This window comes from Schistocerca piceifrons, chromosome X (genome assembly GCF_021461385.2).
Source record: "Schistocerca piceifrons isolate TAMUIC-IGC-003096 chromosome X, iqSchPice1.1, whole genome shotgun sequence".
Taxonomy (NCBI): domain Eukaryota; kingdom Metazoa; phylum Arthropoda; class Insecta; order Orthoptera; family Acrididae; genus Schistocerca; species Schistocerca piceifrons.
Genome location: NC_060149.1, coordinates 713,553,569 through 713,577,636, shown reverse-complemented (window position 1 = coordinate 713,577,636; position 24,068 = coordinate 713,553,569). Strand labels below are relative to the sequence as shown.

The 24,068-nt window shown below is 44.4% G+C and overlaps 2 protein-coding genes across 3 annotated transcripts in view; both read left to right on the top strand.

Annotated features, from left to right (window-relative positions):
- LOC124722665 (diacylglycerol kinase beta-like) overlaps positions 1-12,588 on the top strand; it is a 500,391-nt gene extending 487,803 nt beyond the window's left edge. The window contains exon 6 of the mRNA XM_047247810.1: positions 12,554-12,588. Within this exon, the coding sequence (XP_047103766.1) occupies positions 12,554-12,588 (35 nt within the window). The remainder of the gene's footprint in view (positions 1-12,553) is intronic.
- LOC124721987 (diacylglycerol kinase 1-like) overlaps positions 1-24,068 on the top strand; it is a 326,009-nt gene that overhangs the window by 2,098 nt on the left and 299,843 nt on the right. The window lies entirely within an intron of this gene.

The window sequence follows — 24,068 nt, the reverse complement described above, 5'->3', positions numbered from 1 at the left end:
AAGCCTCCGTGCGCGCTCGAATCTCTAATTTTACATTCGTGATCTCCTCTGGAGGTATAAGTAGGGGGAAGCAATATATTCGATACCTCATCCAGAAACGCACCGTCTCGAAACCTGGACAGCAAGCTACACCGCGATGCAGAGCGCCTCTATTGCAGAGACTGCCACTTGAGTTTGTTAAACATCTCCGTAACGCTGTCACGCTTACGAAATAACCCTGCGACGAAACGCGCCGCTCTTCTTTGGATCTTCTCTATCTCCTCCGTCAACCCGACCTGGTACGGATCCCACACTGATGAGCAATACTCAAGTATAGGTCGAACGAGTGTTTTGTAAGCCACCTCCTTTGATGATGGCCTACATTTTCTAAGGACTCTCTCAATGAATTTCAACCAGGCACTCGCCTTACCAACAACTAATTTTGTATGATCATTCCACTTCAAATGGTTCCGTACACATACTCCCAGATATTTTACTGCTACCAGTGTTTGTTCTGTTATCATATAATCATGCAATAAAGGATCCTTCTTTCTATGTATTCGCAATACATTATGTTGTGGATTGGCAAGAGAGCCAACCCACTATGAGAGGAAGCCGAAAGGCACGCGTTATAGCTCACGCAGGCTGGCGTGAGGTCTGGAACAGGTCAAGGAAAAGAGACTAGCAAAAAAGGACGTAGCTGTGGAATACTTAACTTTAATCCATAAATGGTGAACATCGCTCTTGACGGTACATGTTTCACAGCATCAATAGTAACTGGTAATGGAGCCTTGCTATGTCGTAGCAAATGACGTAGCTGAAGGCTATGCTAACTGTCGTCTCGGCAAATGAGAGCGTATTTTGTCAGTGAACCATCGCTAGAAAGTCGGCTGTACAACTGGGGCGAGTGCTAGGAAGTCTCTCTAGACCTGCCGTGTGGCGGCGCTCGGTCTGCAATCACTGATAGTGGCGACACGCGGGTGCGACGTATACTAACGGACCGCGGCCGATTTAAAGGCTACCACCTAGCAGGTTTGGTGTCTGGCGGTGACACCACACATTACATTTGTCTATGTTAAGGGTCAGTTGCCACTCCCTGCACCAAGTGCCTATCCGCTGCAGATATTCCTGCATTTCGGTGCAATTTTCTAATGCTGCAACTTCTCTGTATACTACAGCATCATCCGCGAAAAGCCGCATGGAACTTCCGACACTATCTACTAGGTCATTTATATACATTGTGAAAAGCAATCGTCCCATAACACTCCCCTGTGGCACGCCAGAGGCTACTTTGTCTGTAGACGTCTCTCCATTGAGAACAACATGCTGTGTTCTGTTTGTTAGAAACTCTTCAATCCAGCCACACAGCTGGTCTGATATTCCGTAGGCTCTTACTTTGTTTATCAGGCGACAGTGCGGAACTGTAGAGGAGGAGATTTAGTGTTTAACGTCCCGTCGACAACGGGGTCATTAGAGACGGAGCGCAAGCTCGGGTTAGGGAAGGATGGGGAAGGAAATCGGCCGTGCCCTGTCAAGGGATCCATCCCGGCATTTGCCTGAAGCGATTTAGGGAAATCACGGAAAACCTAAATCAGGATGGCCGGAGACGGGATTGAACCGTCGTCCTCCCGAATGCGAGTCCAGTGTGCTAACCACTACGCCACCTCGCTCGGTCGGAACTGTATCGAACGCCTTCCGGACGTCAAGGAAAATGACATCTACTTGGGAGCCTGTATCTAATATTTTCTGGGCCTCATGGACAAATAAAGCGAGTTGGGTCTCAGATGATCGCTGTTTCCGGAATCCATGTCGATTCCTATAGAGTAGATTCTGGGCAATGGCAACTCGGCTATGACAACATGCAATGTAAGTTCACTTTTCCACAGAGTCCACCTGGGTTCGATTCCCGGCGGGGTCAGGGATTTTCTCTGCCTCGTAATGAGTGGGTGTTGTGTGATGTCCTTAGGTTAGTTAGGTGTAAGTAGTTCTAAGTTCTAGGGGACTGTTGACCATAGATGTTAAGTCCCATAGTGCTCAGAGCCATTTTGAACCACATAGTCCTCGAGAGACTGTAAACGTTTCTCTGAACGGTAATGCGTAAATATCACCTCCAGCTCTATGTAACCACCTGGATACAGTTGCTTTCGTCTCCACATCGTTTCGGAATCTTCGTCCATCGAGATCCTCTTTCACCGTGTCAAACACATGATAGCTGCTTGGTCCTAGTTCGGGACTGCATGGAGGATGTTGCCATAACTCCCACTGGATTCGTTTCAGCAGTTCTGACTCCTGGCGGGCCAAATACGGTATGTGTTCTCGTGCAACAAAATAAAAAAACATCAAATGTGTGTGAAATCTTATGGGACTTTACTGCTAAGGTCATCAGTCCTTAAGCTTACACACAACTTAACCTAAATTATCCTAAGGACAAACACACACACACACACCCATGGCCGAGGGAGGACTCGAACCTCCGCCGGGACCAGTCGCACAGTCCATGACAACAAAATCACGCTGGCGCTCAATTTTCCCCGCTGCTTTTCTTTAACTGCCTTACGCAACCGGTGCAACGCTTGACAGTGCGAAGCAGAGTTGATTTTTGTGCCTTTCGGCATTAATTCCAGGTGCACCGTACCCTCCATGTCAAAGAACAGTGTCGCCATTACCTTTCCTGCTGAAGATTTGACTTTTGGGCTTATTTAGCTGAGGTGATGTGGCGTGCACCCATACCATGGATGTTCTCTTTGCTTCGGGCTGAAGTGGTGGACCCACGTTTGATCCCCTGTGATGATTAACGACAGAACCTTGTTGGCCTCCACAGAACACCGTTCTAAAAATGCCAGTGACGACTGAAAACATTGCATCTTGTGAACATCGGTGAGCAGCCGTGGGACCCATCGTACACACAGTTTACGATATCCAAGATGCTGATGAACCCTGGAGAACACACTGCCATGCGAATTGTTCAGCATGCTGGCAATTTCTTGCAGTGTTATGCGCCGCCTATCGTCTGTAATGATCACATCCACACTGTCGACATTTGCAACGATGCTAGGCGTTGTGGGCCTGCCTTGGCGATATTCGTCAGTGAGATCCGCGCGCCAGCTACCTAATTGCTTACACCACTTTACAATATGTGGGTAAGAGATTGCACGCTCACCATACACTGCAGTGATATCGCGATTAATGTTCGTGCAATGCCGTTTAGCCCATAGTAATCTGATCGTTGCACGCATCTCCAATTAGAAGTGAACATCCAATTGACGCACCATTGAGACTAGCCCGCTCTGCACATACAACACGACGGGACACCACACAAATCCATCCTATCGGCAGTGTCAGCAGTTATTGTCATGTACTATACATTGGACACGGTCACGACACACAGCGTGCTCTCGCGGTGAGCTAGTGTAATTTACTTTTCGATTCCCCCTCGTATAAACAAATCAATGGAGACTTGGAAAGCATCGCTTGTCCGAAACTCAGCTTCCAGAGTCAGTGGTGTGTTTCGTTCCAGAGGCGGACAAACAAACTATTAAGCAGGTGGTCACAATGTTTCGGCTCATAAGTGTACAGGCGCTAGACGTAAACGAGAGAGCAAAATTGGTCAACGAATCAAAATGACAGTTGACACATTCATTTATGTAGACCTAAGCACAACTTTATAACTTTAACCTGAAAACAAAAATGACTTCGATAAACAAACCCTTTGCAACTTGAGTTCCAAAACGGGATATGAAATTTTATTTCTGTAATCAGTTGTATATCTGCAACAAATAAAAACTGGACACATGTTATGTGAAATGTTTTACTCGAATTAGTCTAGACTACCATTTTCTAAGATATAATGCGCAACACAGTTAAAGGCTCACTTTTACGAAACCTCGTAATTGTCTCCCACTGCGACGCAGACGTTGGAAATTTGGCTCAACGGTGCCTACAGTCTTCCTCTATAATGGTGCAACAGAGTGACGACCTTCGACGCCATCCTCTGGTTGCCCGATACTTCAAACAGCAAACACGTCGACACATGCGAAAAAGGGCCAGAACTCTGAAGTTCATGTGAGGTGTACAGTGGGTTGGCACCAAATTTCACCACAATTCTGGCAACGCCACCGTGGACATGTCATACGATGAGGAGGTCGTCATACACCCTCTTATCCTCATTTCACCCCTCGACTTTCCGTAGATTTCGACTGCGGCCAGTAAGTGCTAGTTCAGCCACATAGCGCCATTCAGCTTATTGATGTAGAAATGGTTGCCTGTCAGACCGGCACCTATTATTCGATGGCTGGCTTTCTCTGTACAGAAACATTTTTCAAATGCTCAACAGGGGTGCACAGGTGACACCGAGGATGTTACCGAACTGTGGGTTCTCAGAAGAGCCCTTTGCCGTTTAATTCACGCAAGTGTCAATCTCGCAATCCCCTCCCCCCACCCCTTGTAACGCGCCCGGGGGTGCAATTGGGTGGGGTGCCTTAAACTGTTTTCACTTCTGCTTTTCTTGACCGTGCGCCCTGTCCACGCCACGTACCTGCTAATCCCGCGGCGGTCCTACTGTTCTGCTCCACACTGCTGCTGGCTTGCCTGAAATTATCTATCGACTTATGCAAGCGGGTTTGGGGAGCCACTCAACGTTAAAACACAAGACTGTTCGACGTCGGGTATGAACAACTATATTCTGAAACGATTAAAGGAAATCGCAGGTTGCACTGTTTACATTCTAATTCAGAAGTGTTATCTCTATTAATGGATGATTAACAGTCCACAATATAATTCGGACGAGCGTACGCGTAACCGACACGACGCGGGTGATTGTTGATGATGCGGTCGAATGATCGCACGAAAGTTCTTACGCTCGTCACGCATACACAGATATTTGGTACCAGTCCTCCTTGACACTAATAATGATATGGCACAGTTCGTAAAGTTAATTTTTCAGTTCTCACTTGTCGAGCGTGCGCGTAACTGTCGCGGCGCGGCTACTTGTTGATAATGCGGAAACGCGATGATCAAGCGCACGTCCTCACGCTCGCTACAAGACGCTGGCACTTGACTGCACTCTTTTATGGTAACTAATTTCTACTGATTCACATCAGTTCATTCTGGGAGACCGATCACGGCGTGGATGATTGGTACAGTACGGTACGACTCGCAACGAGAGGATACACAAATACGTTATCAGCAGCACTGCTCATTTTTAAATTACTTCTTGACGCACGTTCCTCTGAATCAATTACTTATTTTATCACTTTACTGTAATAGCACTTGTAGCAACACTTAAACTTCCATACTAACAATGCTTCTCACATACAGAGCTACACACTACACAACATAATACACTCCTGGAAATGGAAAAAAGAACACATTGACACCGGTGTGTCAGACCCACCATACTTGCTCCGGACACTGCGAGAGGGCTGTACAAGCAATGATCACACGCACAGCACAGCGGACACACCAGGAACCGCGGTGTTGGCCGTCGAATGGCGCTAGCTGCGCAGCATTTGTGCACCGCCGCCGTCAGTGTCAGCCAGTTTGCCATGGCATACGGAGCTCCATCGCAGTCTTTAACACTGGTAGCATGCCGCGACAGCGTGGACGTGAACCGTATGTGCAGTTGACGGACTTTGAGCGAAGGCGTATAGTGGGCATGCGGGAGGCCGGGTGGACGTACCGCCGAATTGCTCAACACGTGGGGCGTGAGGTCTCCACAGTACATCGATGTTGTCGCCAGTGGTCGGCGGAAGGTGCACGTGCCCGTCGACCTGGGACCGGACCGCAGCGACGCACGGATGCACGCCAAGACCGTAGGATCCTACGCAGTGCCGTAGGGGACCGCACCGCCACTTCCCAGCAAATTAGGGACACTGTTGCTCCTGGGGTATCGGCGAGGACCATTCGCAACCGTCTCCATGAAGCTGGGCTACGGTCCCGCACACCGTTAGGCCGTCTTCCGCTCACGCCCCAACATCGTGCAGCCCGCCTCCAGTGGTGTCGCGACAGGCGTGAATGGAGGGACGAATGGAGACGTGTCGTCTTCAGCGATGAGAGTCTCTTCTGCCTTGGTGACAATGATGGTCGTATGCGTGTTTGGCGCCGTGCAGGTGAGCGCCACAATCAGGATTGCATACGACCGAGGCACACAGGGCCAACACCCGGCATCATGGTGTGGGGAGCGATCTCCTACACAGGCCGTACACCACTGGTGATCGTCGAGGGGACACTGAATAGTGCACGGTACATCCAAACCGTCATCGAACCCATCGTTCTACCATTCCTAGACCGGCAAGGGAACTTGCTGTTCCAACAGGACAATGCACGTCCGCATGTATCCCGTGCCACCCAACGTGCTCTAGAAGGTGTAAGTCAACTACCCTGGCCAGCAAGATCTCCGGATCTGTCCCCCATTGAGCATGTTTGGGACTGGATGAAGCGTCGTCTCACGCGGTCTGCACGTCCAGCACGAACGCTGGTCCAACTGAGGCGCCAGGTGGAAATGGCATGGCAAGCCGTTCCACAGGACTACATCCAGCATCTCTACGATCGTCTCCATGGGAGAATAGCAGCCTGCATTGCTGGGAAAGGTGGATATACACTGTACTAGTGCCGACATTGTGCATGCTCTGTTGCCTGTGTCTATGTGCCCTGTGGTTCTGTCAGTGTGATCATGTGATGTATCTGACCCCAGGAATGTGTCAATAAAGTTTCCCCTTCCTGGGACAATGAATTCACGGTGTTCTTATTTCAATTTCCAGGAGTGTAGTTCCGTGCCCCCGATCGACTCTCTAGACGTGGCTGTCCGCAAAGATACTCCTCAACTAAACCAGCGATATGACAGTACACTTACACCCTCCTCCGTTATTACGCCACAGGAAGGCGCAAAACTGGAGGGCTGAAAAAGCATAAACACCCTTCGCTGATTCGGATCATGTTCAAATTTCGTCGTACGGTTTGTAACGGTTCATGGCGGTTCCACTCTGTACGCTAGAATAAAAATTGTATATCTCTGCACTCCGAAAGGATGCGAACATGTTCAACGAGTCTTCACCCCCAGGACAGAGAAGGGTTGAATCGACCAGTGGTGTCAGCAGTGTCAAATTTTGCCAAGAACATCTTCCTCCTGCTCATCGCACTTAAAACTGTCGTTTTTGACAGCGAAATGTATGGGAATCAACGCCCCAAGGGATGGGGTAGTTTCATTGACGCCCTTTGTGCCAATGCCTGTGGCCTTTTCGTATGTATTCCGAGAGGAAGTGTATCTGATATGTTTTCTTCAGCAGCCATTTATAAGAAAATCACGTAGGCGTCGCGGTTCTGACCTCCATACTAGAGACATTCAGATAAGGGGTAAAATTTGAATAATACGGGGTGTGACAACCTTTCCGTCGTGTGTCACGTCAACGATGGCGTTGGGGAGAATTGCGACGGAAATTGTTGCCCATGTGTCATCATTAACCACTTTGCACCTGACATGAACTTCTGAACTCAGGTCTTTTTTCGTATGTGTCAAGACCTTGTTGTTTGAAGCGTTGCCGACCCCCAGGGTGGCGTCGCAGGACATCACGCTTTTGCATCAATACAAAGGAAGGTTGTAGGAACTTTTGAGCCAAATTTGGAAATTTGTGGTAAGTTCCTTTGGGACTAATCTGCTGAGGTCATCGCTCGCTAAGCTTGCACACATGGTCGAGGCTGCAAAAATTCGAACTTCTGCGGCGCAATGGGAACTAATTACTAGCTTTCAAAAAAGTGACCTTTTAATTGTGTTGCGCGGTGTATTTACAATTCCTCCTGAAACATCCTGAATGGAACAGAAGTAATTTTACTGACGGCTCAAGACACCGAAACGAGGGTTCGGCAAAGGGGTTCGTAATTTTATTGTACATGGAATACACATAAGACTTGTATCAACCGAGATACTGAATACGTGTTCTTCTTAAATGGAACGTTATGCTTGCTTAACGGGATTTCTAAAGACATTGAAAAGATGAAAACAGTGATGTAATTATCGTTAATGATTGCGTTGAAACTTTTCGCAAAAGTGTCCTAGAAATGTGCTGAAGTTGGAAGTCAAAGCGGCCGGAATCGATACTTGTGGAATAAACTCATTCAAGCTGGTCCTTTTGCCAGGCTTCGACGTCATATGCATCGGGAAGAGAGGCCTGCGCTACTGAGTTTAAACGTATATCTTCTTGAGCCCGCCGTATGCGACGTAGATACATGGTAAGCTATTATTGTTTTACATCGCACTGTATACAAACTTCTTTATATAATAGACAAAACTAAAATTATCACACAGGGTCAATGGATTACAGCATTACCCAGAAAACGGTATAAAAAACGTACAATCGTTACACCAGCCACTCGCCAGCCACATCTATTCACAATTTGCCACACTGAACGCTGCGTAAAGCTTCGAGTCACATGGTGGCGCGTGCGTTTTAGCATCTTACAGTCGCGCTGAAATATACGTATGTCGTAAGCTAAGTTGCTCGTAACTTTAACAGGTTCTTGCAACGTCTCTTCATCTTTAGGCCTGTGCTCGTGTATTAGCTTAGGAAGTCTTCTCTCGTCCATTTTGTTCGTATGATCTTGCAATTTATTATTACTAATTTTTTTCAGTTGTTCCAATTTTAAGAGCATTTAATTCAGTTCGTATCTAATGCTCACTTAACCTATCCACCCAAGGGCGACTTTGGACTTATTTCACATCCACTGTTTGGGTATTGTCCATGACTCTTCATTAGGGGACCTATTCCATATGTCACAATCAACACTTCTGATGTTTTTAAACTTTTTGTTCATGTATCCTTCCACTACTAGTTATTCGACGTTCTACTAATTATTTCACATACACTTTCGATGCATTATATCCTTATTTCTAAGCTTCTGTCCTTGTTGTAATGTTTGTCAACCAGGCAACAAAAGTATACCATCCGTTTCATCGAATTGACGCGAATAACTATCTTTGTTCGGATATAACGTTTACTAGCGCTGTCTCTGCTAAAGATTCAGGATGAGTAATAAATGACCACAGAAAAAAATCCAAGGACCACACGCTATGCACAAGAAGCCAATAGTCATTGTTTCTTCTTCCTGGACTTATTTTTCACAAAATAAGGGAAAAGTAATGATCATTCAATGAGACACGGAAGAACCTCTCGATCAGGATATATTATTCCTACACAGATGTATCACATGACATACCCAAGTCCTGATTAGCCAGTAATGGGAAGGTAAGAGTGATAGTGCATCAAGGCTAGGGGCGGTGCTACACTTCATTAGAGTGATGTCTCCTGGGGGAAATAAACTAACTGTTTATCCGGTGTGCTTATGAGCTCCTCATCATGAGACACTAAAAGCAATAACTTGTTTATGTAGCTATCTTGCCCTGTCATTCGCAATCTTTAGGATTGGGCTATAGTTGCTGCAGTTCATTTCAGTGATAACAATTTCTAATTCGGATGTTCTGCGCCTGCGTCTTGATTTGTTCCCAGGTTTTTTCCTTCTAAGCAGTTTTTTATGAAGCTGATGTGGTAAATTAGGTATCTTGTTAATTTAAGTTTTCTTCTTTATACAACTTTAATAAATGTATTTCTCCTTAATTTCTTTTGGTGTTCTTTCATTAGATTTCCTTTCCGCCATCGATTTTTTGTATCTCGTCTCTCTATCTACATTCTGTTACTTCTAATTTTTTTTTCTTGTATCCCCAGGGTGAACATTTTACAACCACACCTTAAATTGCTCTAAATGAATATCTCGATGAATTTATTTCTTGTTTTTATATTAAGGTGCTTGTTTGTTAAGAAATTACTCTTATTCCTGAACACTTGTTTAGGCATTTCAGTCCTCCTTATAATGTTCATCATACTTCTGACGATATCTGTTATTGTACTTTGTGAAGTATGTGACTCAATCTAGTCACAAAATTTAACCATAAATGAAGAAAACGTTTCTAAGAAATCTACTCTGCGTAATTTTGACCGTGAATTTTCATTAATTAGACTCAAAGGAACCCATTTCCTTCCAAAGTTAATTAAAGAAATCATACCAAAATTTTGTAACAAATGTCAAGTTCAAAATAATTATGTAACTAAGGCACGATTTACGCAAGTTACTATAAATTACAACAAAACAGGTAAGTGCACCTTATAGCCGGCCGGAGTGGCCGAGCGGTTAAAGGCGCTACAGTCTGGAACCGCACGACCGCTACGGTCGCAGGTTCGAATCCTGTCTTGGGCATGGATGTGTGTGATGTCCTTAGGTTAAGTTAGGTTTAAGTAGTTCTAAGTTCTAGGGGACTTATGACCACAGCAGTTGAGTCCCATAGTGCTCAGATCCATTTGAACCATTTTTTTTGCACCTTATAAAAACACTGCACGCATATACAAAAGCACACAACTCCTAAAGATACGTAAAGACACATGCAATAACAAACACAATAAAATAAAAGATAAAGACAGACATGGCAAATAGTAATGACAAATGTTAATGGAGGTTCAACAACATAGATTACGAACGCTCTTGGCAGAAACTACATTTATTTTAAAGAAAGCAAATATTAGGAAAATTTCTCCCAGAAAAAAGATGTTAAATTTTAACTGTTTAAAATACTTTGAGGCTTTACTTAGCTACAGAAAGAGCGACAGTTCTACGTTGCAGCTTACCTGTTCGTAGTCGGTGCTTTGTGACGCTAACAGTAACTCGTTGGTGCTGGTGGCGTAATTATAAAGGCTTCATCGGTCGCATAATAGCAGCAAATGTCTCCTCGTCCTTGGTATATGTTTCTCCTGGCAGTTATTTTATCCTTTGTTCATACCCTTTATCACTGTCCAGTAGGACATAATCGTCACTCTATAGATCCAAGTTCGTATGTGCACGACAATAACGTCTCTTACACGCATGGAGATGTTATTAACTTGAATACAAGATTTTGAAACAGAGGATAATTCAGTTTTAACTCTCCAGTCGCGAAGCTACAGTCCATGCGCTTTTAGAATGAATATCATGATTGCGAATGCACAGCTATTGTGAAAATAGTACCACACGTAATAAAAAGTTTATTTGTTCCCACAGCGAATATTCCAACGCGCACGGACGTTCACTAAATTTGCGAAAAAGATAAGAATTTTAAAGTATGTTAGTTTATACAACTCAGTTAGATCAAACAGTTCGGTTCTAGTAACGACAAAAAATACTGTCCACTCGCGTGTACATTGTTGCAGCTGTTTATAGCAATCCACGAAACTCGAAGTATTCAAACAATTTAACCTTTTGTTTCATAACATTCACTCTATCATTTAATCAAAACCGTGTACAAAACGCAAGACTGCGGCCGTAAAAGTTGCGTGCGTTTGTGTCCTACGCGGTAATAGCACGATTCAGAGCACACACGGGTACACGCCTCGCCAGTTCACGCGCACCATCACTGTTCTAGTGCAACTATCGATATAACTTTCACATCACAGTTTATTTAACAGTAATGCACATTACATTTTGTTTTACATGATGCATTTAACAATAGTACTACACGGAAAATCAAACATATTCTGAAACTTTTGCGTATGCAGTTAATAGAAGATTCATATAGCAACATAAAAAAGCAAAAAACAGTCACATTTTATACTATAGAACAAAAAAATAGATATTCTAGACCATCAAAGATATATGTCCAGAGTAAATGAAGCAAAAGAAAACAAAGAAAAAAATTTCTCACTCAAAATTAACAATATATTCACAATTTCCAAGTAACAAAATTAATTTACTTACATTAGTATTTTACTTCCTACCTTAATGTTGGATTTACTTGTTTATACGATTTCTCTATCACCATCACTTTAGGTTTTTTGTGTTTATTTTCAGTTTGTGGTTGTCCAACGCGTCAGGGAGAATTTTTAACAGTCAGTCATGTCCTTTTCAGAATCTCCTAATACTACTACATCATCAGCAAATCAGTACAGTGTATTTGTTTTTAATCTTGATCCCTTTGGCACCACTTTTCAGTTTTTCTACTACAGTTTCTAGAAGTAAATTAAATAAATATGGAGAGACAAAGGACATCTTTGTTTGACATTTCTTATCCTAGCCTCTTTCTTAGTGCAATTCATATCTATTCCGGTACCCTGGGTTTTGTATAGACTGAGAATCAATCCTTTATCTTTCCAGTCTATTTCAGTTTTATCCAGCTTTTCAAACAGTAGTTTCCAATCTACTCTTTCAAGAGCCTTCTCTACGTCAGTGAATGCAGCTTACGTTTTCCTGTTCCTCTCAATTCTTCTGTCTAAGATCATTCGTAGTGACGTTATAGCTTCATTGGTTGCTTTTCTTTCCTAAATACAAATTGTCCTTCCCCTAAACGTTAGTTAATGTTAGCTTTTAATCTTTCATTAACAATAATGAATAGAATTCTGAAAGCACTGCTTGGTTATGACTACGTTCTCTTATTTGAAATAAATACGTTCAATTAGTTACGGTCACCTCTAAAGAAGGATTCGAACTCGTCCGCTTTTTTCCTTACTCTGCTCAAAAGATTCCTACTTATTTTTTGCCCTAGGAACTGTTTTTCGGCTTCCAGCGGAGGATCAGAACGTGTCTATAGTCTATTATTGAGAAACAAGTTACTCCGAAATCCGAGATCTGTCGATCATTTTCTCACCAGTCCAGACCCGCGAGGTACAGTTTTGAGTGCAAATAGCAATGACTCCAGAGAGCTATTTTTTTCTTTTTCTCTTTTTTCAAGTGCGACCACAGCAAAGGTATATGTCAGCGATCTTCTGCGACCCTGTTTGTTTCCATGTTGTCACACCTCACCTCCTGCCATTCTGCTGACAGATACACTTCGTGGCTCCACAGTTCCCAACACCGGAAAGGCTCCAGGTGGTGTTGACATCACTGTTTGGCGTGCAGGACACTAGATTTATCACATTTCGAATGCGGCACGACAGCGTCTTCCCCAGCGCCAGACACCTGAACCAACACTGGATAACGCGTGTGCTTTTCCAGGAAGTTGTGGCTCTGTACACGGTTCGAAACCGCCATGGCTTAGTTCGTCCTGTGTGGTTTCCTATGTCGTCGTGAGAGAACACCCAAACACTCGTGGGATATCAACATCTACATCCACACTTCGCAAATCACTGTGAAGTGCATGGCACAGGGTACATCCCATTGTACCAGTTATTATTGCTTCTACACATTCCATTCACGTATGGAACACGGGAAGAATAATTGAAAATAATTGCTTAACACTTCTGCGTGCTGTAATTAGTCTAATCTTGTCTTCGCGTTCCATACGGGGGCGAAAGGTAGGGGGTAGTAGTATATTCCTTGATTTACTGTGTCATCTGCAAAAAGCCTGAGATTGCCACTAATTCTATCCGCTAGGTCATTAGTGTATGACATGAACAAAACGCTCCCATTACACTCCCTTGGGGAAATACAGGTATAACTTCAGCGTATGTTGATGACTCCATCCAGAATAACATGCTGCTCCCCATTTGTCATTCAGTCTGGAACCGAGCGACCGCTACGGTCGCAGGTACGAATCCTGCCTCGGACATGGATGTGTGTGTTGTCCTTAGGTTGGTTAGGTTTAAGTAGTTCTAAGTTCTAGGGGACTGATGACCTCAGATGTTAAGTCCCATAGTGCTCAGAGCCATTTGAACCTATTTGTCAGTAATTCTGCATCCTTTCACAAACGTGGTTAGAAATCTGCGTCTACATCTACAGCTACATGTACAGTTCTTTTTGTGAAACACTACTGAAAATGTTTTGAGAATCGGCAAGTGGGACAGGTTGCAGAACGATCCTACTGCCACCAACATACGTCTCACGGAAGGACCGCGAAGCCAACGAAAGAGAAATCAGGGCTCGTACGAAAGCGTAAAGACAGTCTCTTTTGCCTCGTTCCCTTTGCAAGTGGAACAGGAAAAGGGAATAGCCATCCTCAGAACAAGGCATCCTCTGCCATGCACTATGTGTGGCAGTAGAATCGTTCTGCAGTCTGTCACAAATGTCGATTCTCTAAACTTTTTCAATTGCGTTCCGCAAAAAGAACGTCTTGTTCCCTCGTAGGATTTTCATTTGACTACACGGAGCATTTTTGTAATACAGGCGTGTGTTCCTGTGACAAATTTTGCAACAAACTTCTGAATTGCCCTTGTCTTTCTTGGATCCGACAAGGTGAGGATCCGGAAAACAAGTGTTCTGTTCGTGGTCTCCATTATACATGGGCAACACCTTCCTAGAATCCTCCCTTTAAACTGAAGCCGACCACTAGCCATCTTGTCACACGTGTGTACAGTGTCGATGGGCGCACCACTATCTCCGACCCTTTTTCTGCTGTCACATCCACAGAACCTGCAACAATGGTCGCTTGCTGACAGTCCGTGGAGCTACAGGCATCGTCGCACTGTTCGTGTGGATATGTCCATTTCCTGGGCCAAAGTTGATGGGGTTGCTGTACTACGTTCCACAGCAGAGAGAGCTACATGTCCTTGCTTCGGGCACAACGCTATTCCTGTGGGGCAGTGAGATCTTTCATGACAATGACCAACGCGGACAGAAGTATCCTGTAACGATAAGCTGCCCTGTCGATAGGCGACGATTCTGCCAATGGTAGACGTTTTTCCTTCTTACACTAGGCATAAAAATATCTTATTACACACAACAAAACATTCAAATGAGATTTTTGAATGAGAAAGCTGCTGAGTAATCTTTCCTTATACACCGAATGTAGACGGCGTTACTCTCGTACACTTTGTCGAAGGTGCTGAAACGCAAATTATTTGCATATGGAAGCATGTGGCACACTTCATGGTAATCTGATGTTTGTTGTATGCCGCGTTGCTATTTTAAAGGCCAGCAGGGCAAGCTGAAAACAAGTATCTCTGAATTTCTTATTCCGTTCTCAGTATCGGTTGAGGCATTACTTGTCATGCATATTATTCGGTCGACTTTCCTGCTTCGCTGACACAGTTTGCAACACTGCCATTAGAGAGCTCCCAATTGTAGTTTGAAACATGGTGGTGTTCAACGGTATTTTGTCGGTGCGTGAAGAACAATGCACTTTACGATGATGATTGTATTGACATCAGTAATGTGCGACTTTGGGTTGTTCGTGCTCTTAATGAAGGAAACGGTGGTATTAACAGCAACGCGTCTGACAGAGGTCGGAGTGGACGACCACCTAAGGAAACCAATGAAACTCATCAGCGTTGGGTTGATGTACTCAGACACAGTCCTCAGGTAAGACTGGCGTATCACGAGAGCGTGTACAGACCGTCATTGCAGAACTCTGATATTGCAAAGTGTGTGCACTGTGGGTGCGTCAAATGCTCACTCCTTACATGAAACCGAGGAGATTGGACATCTCTCAACCATTTCTTCTGCGTTTGCAACGTGAGGATGATGGGTACCTTGACAACACTGTAACAGATGATAAAAGCTGGATTTACCATTTTGATCCCGAAAACAAGAGCGCATTAGTGGAGATCCACCACAAAGAATCACAAATGCCATAAACGTTCAAGACCACGCCACCAGCAGGCAAATTCATGCTCAGTGTTCAGGAATGTTCCAGGTGTCACTGTCTTAAACTCTACAAGGTACTGTGACTTCCTCAGAAAACTGAACGCACGAATTCGAAGAGTCCGTGCAAATATGAAGCATCATCTCCTTCAGAATAACAATGCCGGACCACACACGAGTACTGCGACATGTGCAACAATCCGACCCCTTTGGTTCACTGTCATCGACCATCTTTCATTCAGACCGGATTTGGCCCCGTCCGACTTTCATCTGTTCCCATAACTTTAAGAACACCTTTGTGCTGTGCTGTAAAAGAGTGGTTTTAGATTTCAGCAATGTGCTCCTGTAACCAAAATATGAGGGCGTGCTGAAAAGTAATTAGTAGTGTAGCGCTTGACACAGTCACGTCGATTAAATATTTGGGCGTAACATTGCAGAGCGATATGAAGAGGGACAAGCATGTAATGGCAGTTGTGGGAAAGGCGGACAGTCGTCTTCGGTTCATTGGTAGAATTTTGGGAAGATGTGGTTCATCTGTAAAGGAGACCGCTTATAAGATACTAATACGACCTATTCTTGAGTACTGCTCCATCGTTTGGGATCCCTATCAGGTCGGATTGAGGGAGGATATAGAAGCAATTCAGCGGCGGGCTGCTAGATTTGTTACTGGTATGTTTGATCATCACGCGAGTGTTACGGAAATGCTTCAGGAACTCGGGTGGGAGTCTCTGGAGGAAAGGAGGCGTTCTTTTCGTGAATCGCTACTGAGGAGATTTAGAGAACCAGCATTTGAGGCTGCCTGCAGTAAATTTTACTGCCGCCAATTTACATTTCGCGGAAAGACCACAAAGATAAGATAAGAGAGGTTAGGGCTCGTACAGAGGCATATAGGCAGTCATTTTTCCCTCGTTCTGTTTGGGAGTGGAACAGCGAGAGAAGATGCTAGTTGTGGTACGAGGTACCCTCCGCCACGTACCGTATGGTAGATTGCGGAGTATGTATGTAGATGGCTTCACTCTGCTAGTGATGAAGCGACGGAAGCAGAGATGAGGTTGTGGGTCCATCAAAATGTTCAAGAATTCTATAGTGACGATATCGAAAAACTGGTTCAAAATGGTTCAAATGGCTCTGAGCACTATGCGACTTAACTTCTGAGGTCATCAGTCGCCTAGAACTTAGAACTAATTAAACCTAAGGACATCACACACATCCATGCCCGAGGCAGGATTCGAACCTGCGACCATAGCGGTCGCTCGGTTCCAGACTGTAGCGCCTAGAACCGCACGGCCACTCCAGCAGTCCTCGACAAACTGGTCTCTCGTTGGGAGAAATGTGTTCGTCACCAGGGGGACTACGCTGAGAATTAAATATGTATTCATAAGAATAAAGATATAGCATGTTAATAAAGTTTTTTATTTAAAAAGCTTTAAGAGTCTTCACATGAAAGATTCGGAGGCATTACTTTTCAGCACGCCCTCATATTTTGGTTAGAGGAGCGCATTGCTGAAATCTAAAACCACTCTTTTACAGCACAGCACAGATAACGATAAGTCGACATGTGAGACGACCGTAATAAATTACCCAGTGCCCCGAAGGAGCCTAGGTCCGAATACGGCAGCCCGCCCACGCACTCACCTGTAATTACATCAAGTGCTGCGGCACGCATTCCAAGTCGTGCACGCACCCTTACGCAATGCTGCAGTCGATAGCTTTCGTGCCGTCTGCCATATGGCTGAGGTCAGCACGCTCCTTCCACATAAATTAACTAAAGCACTGCTACTACACTGTGCAACACAATTAAAGGAAATTGGAAATTTGTGGTAAGTTCTATGGGACCAAAATGCTGAGGTCATCGGTTCCTAGCCTTACACACTACTTACTCTAACTTAAACTGACTCATGCTAAGGACAACACACACACACACCCATGCCACAATTAAAGGATCATTCTTTCTAAACTCTATAAGAGCCTCCCAGTACAACCCATTATTTTTAAACCTGGCGTAATCTTCGACTGTAGTTGCGCACAAGCGCGGCACCCAACGACCTCATCCTCGGGTTCGGCGACACTTCAAGCAATAAGGTGTCAACACATGCAAAAAAGAGGCCACAGCAGTTCATGTAAGCTGCCAGGTGGCTTAATGATGTCCTATTGGTACCAAATTTCACCACAATTCTGGCCAACGCCACCCTGGACGTGCGACATGTTGAGAAGTTTGTCACAGTCCCTCTTACCCACATTTCACCCCATCTTTTGAAGTCTCTGTGATGGAGGTCAGAATCGCGACACTTGGTTTTCTTGTGGACGACCGAGGAAAACATTTCAGAGGGACCGCCGCACAGAACCGACACGAAAAGGTCTCAGGAGGTGGCATAAAAGGCGTTAATGAAACCGTCCCTTTCATTGGGACGTTGATTTCCACACACTTCACGGTTGAAAACGATAGTTCGCTGTAGGGTGAGCAACAGGAAGATGTTCTTGACAGCCTTTGACACTGCTGGCACCCCCGGTTGCTTCAACCATTCTCTAAGGACACTGTGGGTCTGCATCCCCAGTGAACGAGATCGTACCCGTTTGAAGTGCAGCGCGACCGCAATTTTGGTTGTCCTGTAACCACTAGTTTGAAAACACTTCAACGAAATTTGAACGTGATCTGAAGCAAGAAGAAGTATTTATGCTTTCTCAGCACTCTTGTTTTCCACCACCCTCCTGTGGCATGATCCCGCAGGGGTGCAACATTAACATAGTGTAAATAATAAACGACAATGGGTCCCTGTAAGACTCCCCCCCCCCCCCCCCCCCCCCCCCCCGCCACACATCCTCACCCCAGTTTGGCAATTCCCTCGGTGCCACATACGCAACATTGTTGAGAACGTTACAAACGTACCTGCCAGAAACTCCGACACCAAATCAGCTTGCCGGCTGACTGAAGGAAGGCAAGCCGTTCTCAGTGGGTTGCCTAACCCACGTCGCAGGGCACCACGAATTTTCTCTATTACGGAGGAAGGTTGTAGGCATCGTTGAGCCGAATTTCAAACTTATGCGTCGCAATGGAAGGCAATTACGGGTTTTAAAAATAAGCGAGCCGTTAATTGTGCTGCGCAGTGTATATACATTGAATAGTCAAGTAAATTGATACACCTGCCTAACATCGTGTAGGGCCTTCGCGAGCACGCGGAAGTGCCGCAACAAGACGTGTCATGGAGTCGAATAATGTCTGAAGTAGTGCTGGAGGGAACTGACACAATGAATCCTGCAGGGCTGTCCATAAATACGTAAGAGGACGAAGGGGTGGAGAACAGCACGTAGCAAGGCATCACAGGTATGCTCAATAATATTCATGTCTGGGGCGTTTAGTTGCCAACAAAAGTGTTTAAACTCAGAACAGTGGTCCTGAAACCACTCTGTAGCAGTTCTGGTCGTGTGGGGTGTCGCATTGTCCTGCTGGAATTTGCCAGGTCCGTCGGAATGCACAATGGTCATGAATAGATGCAGATCATCAGACAGGAGGCTTACGTACGTGTCACATGTCAGAGTCGTATCTAGACGTATCAGGGGTCCCATATCACTCCAACTGCACACGCCCCATACTATTACAGAGCCTCCACCAGCCTCAACAGTCCGCTGCTGACATGCAGGGTCCATGGATTCATGAGCTTGTCTCCATACCCGTACACTTCCATCTGCTCGGTACATTTCAAAACGAGACACCTCTGACCAGGCAACATGTTTCCAGTCATCAACAGTCCAATGTCGATGTTGACGAGCCCAGGAGAGGTGTAAAGCTTTGTGTCGTGCAGTCATGAAGGGTACACGAGTTGGCCTTCGGCTCCGAAAGGCCGTATCGATGATGTTTCGTCAAATGGTTTTACACGCTGACGCTTGTTAATGGCCCGACACTGAAGTCTGTAACAATTTGCGGAACGGTTGCTGTTCTGTCACGTTGTACGATTCTCTTCAGTCGTCTTTGGTCCTGTTCTTGCAGGATCCTTTCCCGGCCGCCGCGATGTCGGATATTTGACGTTTTCCGGATTCCTGGTATTCACGATACACTCGTGAAATGGTCGTACGGGAAAATCCCCACATCATCGCTATTTCGGAGTTGCTGTTTCCCATCGCTCGTGCGCCGAGTATAACACCACGTTAAAGCTCAATCAAATCTTGATGATCTGCCATTGTAGCAGCAGCAACCGATCTAACAACTGCGCCACTCACTTGTTGTCTTACACAGGCGTTGCCAACTGCAGTGCCGTACGTTTAGATATCTCTGTACTTAAATACGCATGCCTATACCAGTTTCTTATGCGCTTCAGTGTACACTGGGTGTCCTTCCTAAGGTTCGTCAGGCGTTTTTTCTCTCGTGTTTCACCAGGTGTTTGCAATTCCATTTCGCAATGTGGAACTTGGGTCAACCCAAACAAATACTGTTCATCACACATTTCATGCCACGCCCACTGTCGGCAGATTGCTACTGTTTGTTTCTCGCTACAAACAAAATTACTTTTAAAGTGGAATTTTACGTGCCCATTCGATAGAACGGTCCCATATAAATCTAAATTGATATTTGTTTTATCGATATGTATTATCAAGGATATTGTCGTGTGACTAGGGCCTCCCGTCGGGTAGACCGTTCGCCAGGTGCAAGTCTTTCGATTTGACGCCACTTCGGCGACTTGCGCGTCGATGGGAATGAAATGATGACAACACAACACTCAGTCCCTGGGCGGAGAAAATCTGCGACCCAGCCGGGAATCGAACCCGGGCCCTTAGGAATGACCACTCAGCTACCGGGGGCGGACAACAAGGATATTAAAACGCAAGGAATAACCAAGACTCCAGTGGTTACTGAGCAGCACTGCTTCAAGAATTCGGAAACGCTAGGGATAGATGACATGGAGAACTCGGCAGACGATTAATAGAATGGAGACAAGAGGAGTGGGAAGAGAGAATGATTGGTTTTCTACTACAGACAAAGGTAGCATTGCTGTTAGTCAAACAACTACGGTCGCAGAATCCACATAGGAAACCTCCTCGCTTTCGGCAGTGACATGTAGCAGGTCCATTGTCGAAGGCAGAAACTTTTGCAGCTGTATGTCAGGGGAAAAATACACTTATCGAGGATGATCTCACCATAAAAGCACGTGAACGGGAGATCGCAGTCATCCAGATGGCCTAGAGAACAGTAATTACAGACATAAACGAAAAACCCAAAGTTTCTAGGTGTTACGGTGTGGCACTGGAGTACAGTTATTCACATTGTCATTAGCTGCATTCATATCTTGTTTCGAATCACTTTCAATTCTATTTATATAATTTTACTACCATTTCTTGTGTTAAAAATACTGTTATTTCTTAAATGAATGAAATTTACAAGATACTGTATGAGTAAAACCCTGGTCCGTAACAAGCGAGTGCCCCGAGGCCAAAATCTGACCATATTTAATAAATAACTAAATAAATAAATTCACTGTTTCACTATAAATATCACGTTAAAGAAAAAACTTACGCTGTGACAGGAGACACGAGCGTAAGATAATGGAACAGTTATTAATGTAGTTAAACGTAAGGAATAAACAGTAATTGAATAACTAATAAACTATTCACAACGTTTCAAAAGAGTGTTTTCAGTAGGCAAAAATCTACATTTAAGGATTTTTTGAATAAATAAATACACTGCTATCACCGAATCTAAAAATGGTTAAAAGGGTTCTGAGCACTATGGGACTTAACATCTGCGGTCATCAGTCCCCTAGACTTAGAACTACATAAACCTAACGTAAAGACATCACACACATCCATGCCCGAGGCAGAATTCGAACCTGCGACCGCAGCAGCAGCAGCAGCAGCAGCGCGGTTCCGGACTGAAGCGCCTAGAATCGCTCTGCCACAACGGCCGGCCCACCGAATCTAGTTTTTTGATAACTACAGGGTGGCGCACGAAATGTGTTACCGTTTTGTTTTTGAATATAAACTTTATTGTCAATACAATCTGAAAGCAACATATACCACAGTGAAGAGCCGTCCATGGAGATTTGTTCTAACTCAGCACATGCTCAATATGTCCACCATTTCGTTTCCTAACTTCCTTCAAACGAACACTGAAGTTAGTGATTACCCTACGGCACATGTCTTCCGTAATTTCCCTGCAAGCATGAAGAATAAGTCTTCTGAGCTCCATTAAATCACGTGGACGTTTCGGGAAAATTTTTCTTTTAGATACCCCCAAAGAAAAAAGACACATTTATTGAGGTCTGGACTACTAGGGGGCCAATTTTGTCCGTCATTGAAGCGACCTGGAAACCTGAGTGAAATGATCTGCATGTCGAAATGCTCGTATAAAAACTGCAGCACAGTGTTTGCAGTATGTGGCCTTGCTCCATCTTGCAAGAACCACTGCGGGTTGAAGGGCAAGGCAGTAGCAAGAAGCTGTGGAATGAAGCTATTGCGAAGCATGCTCAAATAATGTTCGCTGTTCACAGTTTCTTCAAAGAAAAAGGATCCAATAAGTCCTTAACTGGAAATTGCTGCCCACGCTGTAATCCTCGGAGCATAATGTTGTCGTTTATGAAGCACTTGTGGGTTTCCAGTGGCCCAAAAGCGTACATTTTGTTTGTTAACCACACCGTCAAAATGAAAATGCGCCTCGTCTGAAAACCAAACGTTGTTAAGGGTTTCTTCCCTATCCTCCGCCCACTGAGCAAACAGTAATCTCTGCTGCTTGTGTTCTTCAGTGAGCTTCTGTGCACAGGTCATCTTGTATGGGTACATACGGAGGTCACTTTTAAGAATGCGTTCAACGGAGCGTCTGGATATTCCCAGTTACACTGCTGCCCTTGTGCACGATTTCCCGGGACTTCTCTGTACAGCAACTCGTGCCGCTTCAATATTCTCCGGCGAACAAACAGGCTTAGGCCGAGGTCGCTTCGCTTCCAATACTGTTCCTTCCTGTACAAATTTATCGTACAACCTGTGGATGGTTTTCTTGCAAGGGACCCATCGTGTGTTAAACTGTTGTCGAAAACGCCTCTGAGTCGCAACAAGACTTTCCGTTTCACGCTCTGTCGTCAGTCTTCCGTTGTCAGCCATTGCTGCTTACTAGTCTCCTAGCCGCAGTATCGTGAATTACACGTCATTTCCTAACTCATTTGTTTTTCCAAGCTCTGCTGGTACTGCTGTAAAGATCCCAGCGGTATATCTAATGTGCGTCGTAAATTGTGAAAGAAACAATTGGTAACACATTTCGTGCGCCATCCTGTAAGTGTCTGAATGAAAGCGGACCCACAAATCCCATAATAGCATCGCGTTACATGCGTCAGTGACAACAGACGGTGCTGTTGTTGTGGTCTAGACTGATTCGATGCAGATTTCCACGCTAGTCTACTCTGTGCAAGCATCTTCATCACTTCCTAATTGCTGCTTTTAGTGTCTCATTTCCTAATCTAATCCCCTTAGCTCCGCGTGACTTCTTTTACTTCTTTTCAAGAAACTATTTCTTTCGTTCAGTTATTCTCTCGTTCTCCCAACCTCTTATAACATCTTGCCAAGACACTGTCTTTTCGGTTTCCTTTAATGCTTGCTCAAGGCACAGACTGAATAACATCTCAACTACTGTTCCCTTTACATCTCCTTAGATTCTCATAACAATCTTGTTCTTGTAAAATCTATCATTCTGTGTGTTTTGTCCTTGAAATTGAAAGAGAAACATACTCAACACTTTTCTATAAATCCACAATTCCCTTTCTTCAACCCATCTTCGAACACAGCGGTTCTTAACCTTTTTCGACTCATTCCAAATAAAAGTTTAATAACCTCAAATTAACTTAATCCGTAACCATTAAAACCTAAAGTTACTGTAGTTACGGCTTAAAATTTACAAAACGTGTAGGCCTAGTGTAGCCTGTTTTCCATGGCACAGAGCTTTGAAGTAAGCAACCACAAAACGTAAATGAAGTCTAAAGTCAGATTCAGCATAAAACTCTGTTTTTGTATTTATTTTTTAAATAGTCATATAAAAGTGACTTATCCTACAAATATGTGGATGAAAAGGATAAAAAAGTGGTTATGGCATTATTCGCTAACTCTGGGCTTTCCTTTAAGCTTAACCAAAAAGTAATTAATGACAAAGATTTTTAACTTTCCTGACACTGAAATTCAGTGGAAATTTCAAGAAGCTGCTTTGTTACATTTACTGTTAATGTGGATTCTAGAATGGTTGACTCTTCGAAGGGATTGCGAATCCAGTTGTAATTATTGGACATAGTAGGGAAATAGTCTCTGAAGGTTTTTCCACGTCTTTTCGAATGTTCTTTAACCATGTTCTTGACATTTTCATCCAAAGGAGGATGATTTTCTACCAGGAAGTCGTGAAGGGCGTCGAAGCACTCGGTTTGACTCCTATTGAAATACGCTTCCCAAAAATTAAATTTTTTAAATGGATGATTCGATACGGTATTACACAATATAAACGTTTATGTTTGACCACTGAAGAAATAAGCTTAAACTGTGAGTTTTTGAGAAAATGTCTGCCAAATAAGCTACAGTCTGAAACCAGATTTCGTCTTCCA